Source organism: Erythrolamprus reginae, chromosome 2, assembly GCF_031021105.1.
Source record: "Erythrolamprus reginae isolate rEryReg1 chromosome 2, rEryReg1.hap1, whole genome shotgun sequence".
Lineage (NCBI taxonomy): Eukaryota > Metazoa > Chordata > Lepidosauria > Squamata > Dipsadidae > Erythrolamprus > Erythrolamprus reginae.
In genome coordinates, this window is record NC_091951.1 from 337,968,047 (window position 1) to 337,980,936 (window position 12,890).

General features: G+C 46.4%; 1 protein-coding gene across 1 annotated transcript in view; it reads right to left on the reverse strand.

The window, feature by feature from the left end:
- WDR7 (WD repeat domain 7) overlaps window positions 1–12,890 on the reverse strand; it is a 390,669-nt gene that overhangs the window by 344,435 nt on the left and 33,344 nt on the right. Inside the window, exons 6-8 of the mRNA XM_070743517.1 lie at window positions 6,597–6,673; window positions 4,156–4,275; window positions 1,007–1,152 (exon numbers count right to left, since the gene is read on the reverse strand). Of these exons, the coding sequence (XP_070599618.1) occupies window positions 1,007–1,152; window positions 4,156–4,275; window positions 6,597–6,673 (343 nt within the window). The remainder of the gene's footprint in view (window positions 1–1,006; window positions 1,153–4,155; window positions 4,276–6,596; window positions 6,674–12,890) is intronic.

Below are 12,890 nucleotides of genomic sequence, written 5' to 3' on the forward strand. Positions count from 1 at the left end.
TGAAAAACTTGTCAAGAAAACAGCAGACTACTCCAGGCAGTCTCTGAGAATAGCAATAGCATTTAAACTTATATACTGCTTTATAATGCTTTGTAGCTCTCTCTCTCTCTCTAAGCAGTTTACGGAGTCAGTATTGGGCTCCCAACAATCTCATTTTACCAACCACGGAAGGATAGAAGGCCAAGTCAACTTTGAGTCGGTCAGAATCAAACTGCTGGCAGTCAGCAAAATTAGCCTGCAATACTGCACTCTAACCACTACGCCATCACAGCTCCTTAGACATTCATTCATTCATTCATTCATTCATTCATTCATTCATTCATTCATTCATTCATTTATTAGATTTGTATGCCACCCCTCTCCGCAGACTCGGGGCGGCTCACAACAATGACAAAAAACAATGTATCACAAATCTAATATTAAAAAGTCTCTAAAAACCCCTTATTTAAAAAAAACAAGACACACACACAAACATACCATTCATAAATTATATAGGCCAGGGGAAGATGTCTCAGTTCCCCCATGCCTGACGGCAGAGGTGGGTTTTAAGAAGTTTGCGAAAGGCAAGGAGGGTGGGGGCAATCCTAATCTCTGGGGGGAGCTGGTTCCAGAGGATCGGGGCCACCACAGAGAAGGCTCTTCCCCTGGATCCCGCCAGATGACATTGTTTAGTCAACAGGAGCCAGAGAAGGCCAACTCTGTGGGACCTAACTGGTCGCTGGGATTCGTTTTATTGGAAGAACAAAAATAAATAAATCTTCAAACGTGGCAACTTTGGACTGGGTGGAGAATTCTGGGAATTGAAGTCCACAAGTCTTAAAGTAGCCAGGTTTGGGGACTCTGTCTTAACTATACCACCAGACTTGCACTCTGCTCTAAGGACAGATCAGTAAAAAATGTATAAATGAATTTATTGATATCACTATCCGTCATTTTATCCAAACACACAGAACTCTAAATAGTCATCTTTATTTATGTACCTATATGTTCTTTTAATATCACATACCTGGCTGGGAGTTTATATATAAAACTTTGTCCATCTTCAGTCCATATTATCACTTTGTCTGCCGACACAAAAGCACCTCCTGTCCACGTCTGTCCATTTTCACTTGGGATTGAGCATAACAAGGAATAATCTTCAGCATCAAAGATCTAAAGGAAAGTAATTGCATATCATAAATTAATTAATTTTAAATTGAGAAATAAACATATATACAAACAGCCTTTATTATAGTGGCTGCAATTAGTCCATTATAAAAATGCATTTGTTTACTAAGCCCTTTTACTTAAAAAAAGCAAAAGACACTTACTGCAATTTACATCTTTAGGGTAACTAAAGAACATTTTTAAAAATACACAACAAATATATAAACAATCAATAAAACGTTTAAATTCAGCAAAGCAGAAACCTGCAGAAAAAGAAAACTGTTCTCATGTAGGAGAGGCCATACAACGAGGCAAGTTGCAAAAACATCTTGCAAGAAGTATATATTGGATATCTGAGATAATTCTGTCTAAAATAAATGAATAAAGGAAAATGTTTGAAAGCAAAAGCATTGTGAGTATTCTATTAAATACTAGATGGATATCTGTGCTTTACTACAAAACTATAAGATCGGGCTTGATTACCTGACACTTAAAACTTGAAAATTAATCAGTAGTTACTATTGGACTCTTTTCTCCCCTTTTCTCCCCCAGGCTTGCTCCACAGAAGCCTCTCCTCTCCTCCTTCTATCAATCAGACTGGCCCCAGTGATCCTCTCCTAACCCCTTTTCTCACTCAGGTTTGTGCCACAAAAGCCTCTCCTCTCCCCTTTCTCTCCATCAGGCTGCCCCTAGTGATCCTCTCCTATCCCCTTCCCTCCCCTCAGGCTTCCCTCACAGAAGCCTCTCCTCTTCAGTTAGAAGAGTTCTTTTCGGGTGGGGAGGGGGAGTAGAACGTCTAACTCCTTAGCATCAGAGCATGTTAATTACTGTATAAGAATTGCTAATGATCTGATGGTCTTGTCGAAAAATCCTTTCTTAGCAAGCACCTAGAAGCTAAGAGGAATATACGAGCCAAATTTCAGGTTTGTAAGCCTTATGGTTCTGGAGATTTTGTGATGAGTGAGTAGATTTCGCTTTTATAGAGAGATATGAATATACTGTATATGAAATACTAATGATCTGACAGTCATTTCGAAAAACCCTTTCTCAGCGAGCACCTAGAAGTCAAGAGGAATGTATGTGCCAAATTTCAAGTTTGTAGGCTTTACTGTTCTGGAGATTTCGTGATGAGTGAGTGGATTTCACCTATACATACATACATACATACATACATACATACATACATACATACACACACACACACACACACACACGGATACACGCATGCATACATACATACACATAATTATTACATATACAGTGATCCCCCGGGTATCGCGATCCCGATCATTGCGAACGAGCTAAATCGCGATTTTTCAACCCGGAAGTAAAAACACCATCTGCGCATGCGCGCCCTTTTTTTTATGGCCACGCATGCGAAGATGGCGCCGGGCAGATCAGCTACTGGGCGGCTTCCCTGGGTCTTCCCCCTCTTGCTGGCGGGAGGGCGAGAAGCCCCCCCCAGCACCCGCTCGCCCGCCCTTCGCCGCTCGCCCGCCCTTCGCCCGGCCACCCGCCGTTCGCTCGCTGCTCGCCCGGCCACCCGGGTTCGGGGGGGTGCTGGCAAGCCCCCCATGCCGGCGGCGACGTTTTAAAACAGCCGCGCGGCTTCCCAACTGAGTCCCGAAGCCAAACGTCAAAGGCGAACTTCCGTGTTTGGCTTCGGGACTCAGTTGGGAAGCCGCGCGGCTGTTTTAAAACGTCGCCGCCGGCATGGGGGGCTTGCCAGCACCCCTCGGACCCCCAACCCGGGTTTGGGGGGCTGCTAGGAAGCCCCCCATGCCGGCGGCGACGTTTTAAAACAGCCGCGCGGCTTCCCAGCTGAGTCCTGAAGCGAAGTTCCGCGTTTGGCTTCGGGACTCAGTTGGGAAGCCGCGCGGCTGTTTTAAAACGTCACCGCCGGCATGGGGGGCTTCCTAGCAGCCCCCCAAACCCGGGTTGGGGGTCCGGGGGGTGCTGGCAAGCCCCCCATGCCGGCGGCGACGTTTTAAAACAGCCGTGCGGCTTCCCAGCTGAGTCCTGAAGCGAATTGGCTTCAGGACTCAGCTGGGAAGCGTCGCGAGCGAGCGGCGCAAGCAAACGGCTTGTCCGCCGCCTGCCTGCCCGCGCACCCGCCGCTCGCCCGCCCTTCGCCCGCCCACGCCGTTCGCTCGCGCCGCTTCCCAGCTGAGTCCTGAAGCGAATTGGCTTCAGGACTCAGCTGGGAAGCGGCGCGAGCGAACGGCGTGGGCGGGCGAAGGGCGGGCGAGCGGCGGGCGAGCGGGCAGGCAGGCGGCGGACAAGCGGCGGGCGGACAAGACAAGCGGCGGGCGCGGCAGCAGCGAGGAGTTTGCGTGGGCGGCGGGGAAACCCCAATCTTCGGCTCCTCGCTGCTGCGGCGGAAGTAAAAACACCATCTGCGCATGCGCAGATGGTGTTTTTACTTCCGCAGCGCTACTTCGCGAAAAACCGATCATTGCAAGGGGTCCTGGAACGGAACCCTCGCAATAATCGGGGGACCACTGTATATATAAAGGAACTGTGATGCTCCTTCAATATACCAGGGTGATCCAACAGGAAAAAAAACATATAGCCCCTCCCTGGTACAAAGCTGAAGGGATCAGATCATGTGGCCTAGAGGTTAATTCTCTGCTTTACAAGGCAGAAGCTACAGGATCAAATCCCACTAAGGGTATGGCTAGCTGATGAGGCCAGAACAAGGCCAAAATAGTGCTATCCTAGTCTCCCTTAATTTTAAAAAATTCAGCAAAAACATGTGATACATACATACATACATATAATTATTTTAATGTGTAGCTAAATGGTTATAAAAGTAGCAGTCCAGCAACCACATATGTGAGTTCATGTACCCTGAGTCAATTAGCTATGCAGAGAAATCACCGTAGACTAATCAATTTAGATTCCGGCCGTCTGGAGACATTTTATTTTGTGTTTGCTTTATGCACAATTTAAGCACAGCAGACTGAACAACAAAGAAACACCAGCTTTCACTTAACTGGTTAGCCTTACCCTGCAGTATTTAGAACAAACTACCAAAAGTGATCTTTGGGTAAATGCACAGAAGGAAATGCTCTGGCAGTTCTGGCAGTAAATTGGTTTAGATTCCTCTTCAAAGATTGGTTCCGTATCCTGGAAAGAGATTAAAAGTAAGTAGAAAGTTAAAGTCTTTTATGCAATATTCCACAATACTGTACACTTATGTTTTTTTCTACTTGTGTTTTTCCTACTCCTCCTTTCTAAATTGTTCTTTTCTATTTCTCTTTCTCCCGTTCCTTTTTCAGCCTTGAATCCCAGCTTGAAAGATTTTTTTCAAAATACAAATGTTTGGCAGTATATGTTTCTTACTTTAAATTCAATATATCGTTTTAAAATTCCATTACATTATACAATTGTATTTAGAATTCCCCAACTTTTGTTGGGGAAAAGCTGAGTCCTAGAAACATGATAAGAACTAATTCTCCTTTATTGAAACAGTAAAATATTCAGGATCAAAGGACTATATAACTAAGAATATTATGACACCTGGCAAAGATGGTACAATTCGATAGGGAAAAAAATTAAATGTTTAATTAAAACACCTAAAAATACAGGAATTATGTAAATATGAACAATATGAACAATCTGTGTAAATAATATAAACTTAAATACTGACAGTAAGCAACATAAGAACACATAATTTAAGAGATTGGTTCTGATTTGAGCAAAAATATTGTGATGTTTTTAAAACTGAAAAAATTGAAAAAAGTAAAAAATATATACACAGGATAAGAACTGAAGAACTTAAACTGAAAAGTGAATCCACATTTAATCCGGGGTGGCGCAGCAGGTAGAGTGCTGTACTGCAGGCCACTGAAGCTGACTGTAGATCTGAAGGTCAGCGGTTCAAATCTCATCACCGGCTCAAGGTTGACTCAGCCTTCCATCCTTCCGAGGTGGGTAAAATGAGGACCCGGATTGTGGGGGCAATAGGCTGGCTCTGTTAAAAAGTGCTATTGCTAACATGTTGCAAGCCGCCCTGAGTCTAAGGAGAAGGGCGGCATAAAAATTGAATGAATGAATGAATGAATGAATGAATGAATGAATGAATGAATGAATGAATGAATGAATGAATCCACAGTTTACAATATCAAATCTTCACTGTCTGCATAAAACACGGGTGTCAAACTAGCACTGTCATGTTGTCATTATGTGATATATTGTGACATTTTCCCGTTTGCGAAGCTGGGATGGGTGTGGTCTACATGTGACACATCCAGCCTGCAGGCCACCAGTTTCATACCCTGACATAAATTTCCTAATCTAATCATAGTTTAGGAAAAAACAAACCTTCCACTCAACAAATACTGAATAATTGCCAGGCATCAGGGATAGCATATCTGAGCAGAAACAGAAGTACAGTGGTACCTCTACCTAAACACGCCTCTACTTACAAACTTTTCTAGATAAGAACCAGGTGTTCAAGATTTTTTTGTCTCTTCTCAAGAACCATTTTTCACTTATAAACCCAAACCTCCAAAACTGTAACCAGAAAAGGCAGGGAGAAGCCTCCGTGGGGCCTCTCTAGGAATCTCCTGGGAGGAAACAGGGCCGGAAAAGGCGGGGAGAAGCCTCCGTGGGGCCTCTCTAGGAATTTCCTGGGAGGAAACAGGGCCTCCACCCTCTCTGTGGTTTCCCCAATCGCACAAATTATTTGCTTTTACATTGATCCCTATGGGAAAAATTGCTTCTTCTTACAAACTTTTCTACTTAAGAACCTGGTCACGGAATGAATTAAGTTCATAAGTACAGTAGACGCACCATTGTACTGCTAAAACTATGAGCGGCGGTGTCGCAAGTAGTGGGTCCCTACCGGTACAACTAATTGTGTGCAGCTCGACAGCTCCGGCGTGCGCATGTGCATCCGACCAAGATGTTTCTGCTGCGCATGCGCGGAAGCAAACAACTCGCTGAAATCTCATGCACATCCCCTCGCGAGTTTTTGCTTGCTGCACATGCGCACAAGCAACATCTCGGTTGGATGCATGTGCGCAAACCAGACGCAGAGCTGCGCGTAGCTAGCCGTACCAGTAGGAACCCACTCCTTGGTGTTGCAGTGGTTACAGTGCAGTACTGCAGGCGGAGAGGGTCTACGGAGAGGGACGGCATACAAATCTAATTAATAATAATAATAATAATAATAATAATAATAATAATATTTCTGGTGGCTGTCAGCTGGCTGAAATTGGGTAGTTCAAATCTCACCAGGCTCAAGGTTGACTCAGCCTTCCATCCTTGGTGATTCATGGGGCTTAGAGTTGGTGATTCATGAAGCTTAGAAAAAGCTGTATAAGCACTAAATGCTTATTGTCATTGCTAAAAACTTTCCAAGGGTAGCACAGCGGTAATAATCAAACTGGCAACACTTGATAAAATAAATTCATCACTATAAAGCTATAATTATTTTTCCTTACCTGTATATGACTCAGTTCAGAAGTTACAATCCACACTTTAAGAATGCCAGCCACAGATACTGCTACAACGGTATCCTCTAGAGAAGAAAAAAATAATCATTACCCACAAGAGAGTCGGAATTATTTCATGAATTCAGTAGCATTTACTTGACACACACACAATGAAAAAAAGATAAAACCTAAGAAATGTAGCTGACTGTAGGTCAGCGGTTCAAATCTCATCACCGGCTTAAGGTTGACTCTGCCTTCCATCCTTCCAAGGTGGGTAAAATGAGGACCCGGATTGTGGGGGCAATATGCTGGCTCTGTTAAAAAGTGCTATTGCTAACATGGTAGGGAAAGCAAGTAGGATGCTTGGCTGCGTAGCTAGAGGTATAACAAGCAGCAAGAGGGGGATTATGATCCCGCTATATAGAGTGCTTGTGAGACCACATTTGGAATACTGTGTTCAGTTCTGGAGACCTCACCTACAAAAAGATATTGACAAAATTGAACGGGTCCAAAGACGAGCTACAACAGTGGTGGAAGGTCTTAAGCATAAAACGTATCAGGAAAGACTGAATGAACTCAATCTGTATAGTCTGGAGGACAGAAGGAAAAGGGGAGACAGGATCGAAACATTTAAATATGTTAAAGGGTTAAGTAAGGACCATGAGGGAAGTGTTTCTAATAGGAAAGTGAACACAAGAACAAGGGGACACAATCTGAAGTTAGTTGGGGGAAAGATCAAAAGCAACATGAGAAAATATTATTTTACTGAAAGAGTAGTAGATCCTTGGAACAAACTTCCAGCAGACGTGGTAGGTAAATCCACAGTAACTGAATTTAAACATGCCTGGGATAAACATCTATCCATTGTAAGATAAAATACAGAAAATAGTATAAGGGCAGACTAGATGGACCATGAGGTCTTTTTCTGCCGTCAGACTCCTATGTTTCTATGTTTCTATGTTGTAAGCCGCCCTGAGTCTAAGGAGAAGGGCGGCATAAAAATCAAATGAATGAATGGATGGATGAATAAACAAACAAACAAATAAACAAACAAACAAGAGAATACATATGATGTTGGTATGTAGAAAACCAGTTTCTTGACATACAAAGGAATTTAGATGCAGTTTCAGGAGCAAAATATTCTGTTCAGTCTATGATGAGCAGCTACCGGAGCCAAATGAAAGTGAAGAAAGATCTGATTTGATGTAAGGCAACATTTTCTCATTCTACAATGTGCAATGGCTAATCGAGCTAATCCAAAAAAGGCTGAAGATTTCATGAAAGTGCATGAAATCTTCAGCCTTTTGAGGGCTGTTCCGATTATATGAAATTGCTTAGGGCCGAGAATTCCTCTGGCTGCTCTTCTTTCAAATTGTGGGATGTAGGTGGAGATGGGGTTTTTGCTGATTGATCTACTCATTGGTTCACAGAGATTTAGATTTTAAGCATATGCAAAGCATTCCTTAATCTTGGCTTTAAACATAAGATTCCAGCGACCGGTTAGGTCCCACAGAGTTGGCCTTCTCCGGGTCCCGTCAACTAAACAATGTCGTTTGGCAGGACCCAGGAGAAGAGCCTTCTCTGTGGCAGCCCCGACCCTCTGGAACCAGCTCCCCCCAGATATCAGAGTTGCCCCCACCCTCCTTGCCTTTCGCAAGCTCCTTAAAACCCACCTCTGTCATCAGGCATGGGGGAATTGAAATTTTCCCTTCCCCCTAGGCTTATACAATTTATACATGGTATGCTTGCATGTATGATTGGTTCTTTAAATTGGGGTTTTTTAGATTATTTTTAATATTAGATTTGTTCACATTGTCTTTTTTTATTGTTGTTAGCCGCCCCGAGTCTTCGGAGAGAGGCGGCATACAAATCTAATAAATAAAATAAATAAATAAAATAAATAAGATTATATCCTAACATTGTTTTAAATGAATTTATTACCAATAGTTGTATGCTAACTACTTAAACGTTCCCCTGAACATACCTGCTAGTTGTTTACAGCTCTAGGTGTGGAGCATCTCCGTTTCTAAGACAAGTAGCCAGCACTGTCTGAAGATGCCTCCATGGTCATGTGACCAGCATGACTCAACACCAAAGGCGCACGGAATGGTGGTCCCTATTTTTCTACTTACATTTTTTAATGTGCTTTCGAATTGCTAGGTTGGCAGAAGCTGGGACAAGTAAGGGGAGCTCACTCAGTTATGTGGTGCTAGGGATTTGAACCGCTAAACTGTCAATCTGATCAGCAAGCTCGGCTCTTAGGAACTGAGCCACCGCATCCCAGGCTAACTACTTAGGGTACCTTAAATGGCTTGCAATACATAATCCACAATATGTACAATAATAAAACAAAGCAAAAGGAAGTAAATGAAATAACATATGAATTCTTGCATCAGCAAGAATTGTACAAAGCCAAATTCAGATGTAACTGAACTGATAAATGCCTTGCTTTTTTAATGATTTATTAATTTGTTTCTTTATCATTGTTTCATCCAGGGCTTTGACAAGGGACCGTGGAGCCCCTCATTTTAAACTGAACATTCAAAAAGGGTCACAAATACCACTGACTGGTGCTAATAGTTAATACCGATTGCTGCCACCCTCCTAGGTATCAATCAGGTATCTTAAAATGTACTGCTCTTATGTATTTGTGTATGTACGTACGCGCATCTGTACAGATACATGTATGTATGTATGTATGTATGTATGTATGTATGTATGTACCGTGTTTCCCCGATAGTAAGACACCCCCGATTGTAAGACATATGGGGGGTTTCAGGGGGGTCGGCTAATATAAACCATACCCCGAAAGTAAGACATATGTCTTACTTTCGGGGAAACACGGGGGTAAAGCTTCGGCTCGTTAGAGGGAGCTGTCGGCCGGAGACGGCGGGGCTTGCTGCAGCGAGCGACCTGCTCCTGCCTTCGCTTTCGCCTCGAGAGCCAGTGAAACTTGCCGGCGGAGCCGAGTTAGCCGCAGGGAAAGCACCCGAGTTAGCCGCTTCCACGGGGCTTTTGAGGGAAATAACAGTCCCTCCTGGGGGAAGCGCTTCCTTCCCATTGGCGCTCTCTTCAGATCCTCCTCCCCTCGCTCTGGGTGAGCAGTGCGGTGTGGCGGCGGTGATGGAGGGGGAGGAAGAGGAGGAGAACGAGGGCTAAAAAAGAGAAGTGCCAGAAGCTCAAATGCGGCCGGGGGGGCTCGCGGCCCCCCTTCAGAAACGGGAGTCTCTCGTCCACCCCCCGCCCACCTCCCTCCGATATTTTCAGGCTCACGGCAGCGGGAGAAGCTCGGACCGAGGAGAAGCCCCCGGTTCCCGTGCCCCATTTGGCCACGCCGAACTGTAAAAATAATAATAATAATGGAGCGGGGAGCAAAATCCCGGCCGGAGCGTTGCAGCAGCTTCCTTTCGTTCAGCGATGGTCTCGGCCGCAGCTTCGGCGCCTCTGCAAAGATCCTGCACCCGCCAGGTGGGGGGGAGGTGGGAAAAAAAGTGCCGCAGCGATAGCGCTTGGGGGGGAGACGCTTCGAAGCGGGGGGTTGGTGTCAGTCTGGGGAGGCGAACGGCGGCGAACGGGAGAAGCCGGCGCTGCTGCTGATTTGGAGCCGCTCGCGGGCAAAGAGCGAACAAGAAACTTTCCCCGGATCTTTTTTCCCAGCGACGCGATCTGGAGGAGGAGAGATCCTGCACCCGCCGGGTGGGGGGGGAGGTGGGTGCAGGATCTCTCCTCCTCCAGATCGCGTCGCTGGGAAAAAAGATCCGGGGAAAGTTTCTCGTTCGCTCTTTGCCCGCGAGCGGCTCCGAAGCAGCAGCAGCGCCGGCTTCTCCCGTTCGCTGCCGTTCGCCTCCCCGTTCGCCTCCAATATAACACATACCCCGAAAGTAAGACATAGTGGGGCTTTTGGGGGTAAAAAGATAGTAAGACACTGCCTTACTATCTGGGAAACACGGTATGTATGTATGTGTACATATACTGCTCAAAAAATAAAGGGAACACCCAAATAACACATCCTAGATCTGAATGAATGAAATATTCTCGTTGAATACTTGGTTCTGTGCAAAGTTGAATGTGCACAACGGCATGTGAAATTGATTGTCAATCAGTGTTGCTTCTTAAGTGGACAGTTTGATTTCACAGAAGTTTGATTTAATTGGAGTTATATTGTGTTGTTTAAGTGTTCCCTTTATTTTTTTGATCAGTGTATATGATGTTCCATTCCAAGTAGCGCAGTTTTTTGCACTTCCATTGGTGTTGCAGGAAGCTGCAATTTCTTGATATGTTTTGTGAAATTATTGGACATGGTACCAAGTGCCCTGAGGACAACATCTTATATATTTCATCCATAGCCGGGTATTATTATTATTATTATTATTATTATTATTATTATTATTATTATTATTATTATTATTATTTTGTTATTATTATTATTACAGTGGTACCTCTACTTAAGACATTAATTCATTCTATAACCAGGTTCGTAAGTAGAAAAGTTTGTAAGTAGAAGCAATTTTTCCCATAGGAATCAATGTAAAAGCAAATACAGTGATCCCCCGGGTATCGCGACCCCGATCATTGCGAAACGGCTATATCGCGAGTTTTCAACCCGGAAGTAACACCATCTGCACGCATGCGTAGATGGTGGAGTTTGCGTTCCGGCAGATCAGCTGCTGGGCGGCCGAAGGAACGTTCCCTGGGTCTTCCCGCCAGCATGGGGGGCTTCCTAGCACCCCCCAAACCCGGGTTGGGGGCTGGGGGGGTGGTGCTAGGAAGCTCCCATTGTTGGCGGAGACCTTTTAAAACACCCGCCCGGCTTCCAAACTGAGTCCTGAAGCCAAGCGCAGAAGTTCGCCTTTGGCGCTTGGCTTTAGGGCTCAGTTTGGAAGCCGCGCGGGTGTTTTAAAAGGTCTCCGCCAACAATGGGAGCTTCCTAGCACCCCCCAAACCCGGGTTGGAGGCTGGGGGAGGGTGCTAGGAAGCTCCCCATGTTGGCAGCGACGTTTTAAAACACCCGCGCGGCTTCCAAACTGAGCCCTAAAGCCAAGCGCCAAAGGCGAACTTCTGCGCTTGGCTTCAGGACTCAGTTTGGAAGCCGCGCGAGTGTTTTAACAGGTCTCCGCCAACATGGGGAGCTTCCTAGCACCCCCCCCAGCCCCCAACCCGGGTTTGGGGGGTGCTAGGGAGCTCCCATTGTTGGCGGAGACCTTTTAAAACACTCGCGCGGCTTCCAAACTGAGTCCTGAAGCCAAGCGCCAAAGGCGAACTTCTGCGCTTGGCTTCAGGACTCAGTTTGGAAGCCGCGCGAGTGTTTTAACAGGTCTCCGCCAACATGGGGAGCTTCCTAGCACCCCCCCCCCAGCCCCCAACCCGGGTTTGGGGGGTGCTAGGAAGCTCCCATTGTTGGCGGAGACCTTTTAAAACACCCGCGCGGCTTCCAAACTGAGTCCTGAAGCCAAGCGCCAAAGGCGAACTTCTGCGCTTGGCTTCAGGACTCAGTTTGGAAGCCGCGCGAGTGTTTTAAAAGGTCTCCGCCAACAATGGGAGCTTCCTAGCACCCCCCAAACCCGGGTTGGGGGCTGGGGGGGGTGCTAGGAAGCTCCCCATGTTGGCGGAGACCTGTTAAAACACTCGCGCGGCTTCCAAACTGAGTCCTGAAGCCAAGCGCAGAAGTTCGCCTTTGGCGCTTGGCTTCAGGACTCAGTTTGGAAGCCGCGCGAGTGTTTTAAAAGGTCTCCGCCAACAATGGGAGCTTCCTAGCACCCCCCAAACCCGGGTTGGGGGCTGGGGGGGGGGTGCTAGGAAGCTCCCCATGTTGGCGGAGACCTGTTAAAACACTCGCGCGGCTTCCAAACTGAGTCCTGAAGCCAAGCGCAGAAGTTCGCCTTTGGCGCTTGGCTTCAGGACTCAGTTTGGAAGCCGCGCGGGTGTTTTAAAAGGTCTCCGCCAACAATGGGATCTTCCTAGCACCCCCCAAACCCGGGTTGGGGGCTCGGGGGGGGTGCTAGGAAGCTCCCATTGTTGGCGGAGACCTTTTAAAACACCCGCGCGGCTTCCAAACTGAGTCCTGAAGCCAAGCGCCAAAGGCGAACTTCTGCGCTTGGCTTCAGGACTCAGTTTGGAAGCCGCGTGAGTGTTTTAAAAGGTCTCCGCCAACAATGGGAGCTTCCTAGCACCCCCCAAACCCGGGTTGGGGGCTGGGGGGGGGGTGCTAGGAAGCTCCCCATGTTGGCGGAGACCTGTTAAAACACTCGCGCGGCTTCCAAACTGAGTCCTGAAGCCAAGCGCAGAAGTTCGCCTTTGGCGCTT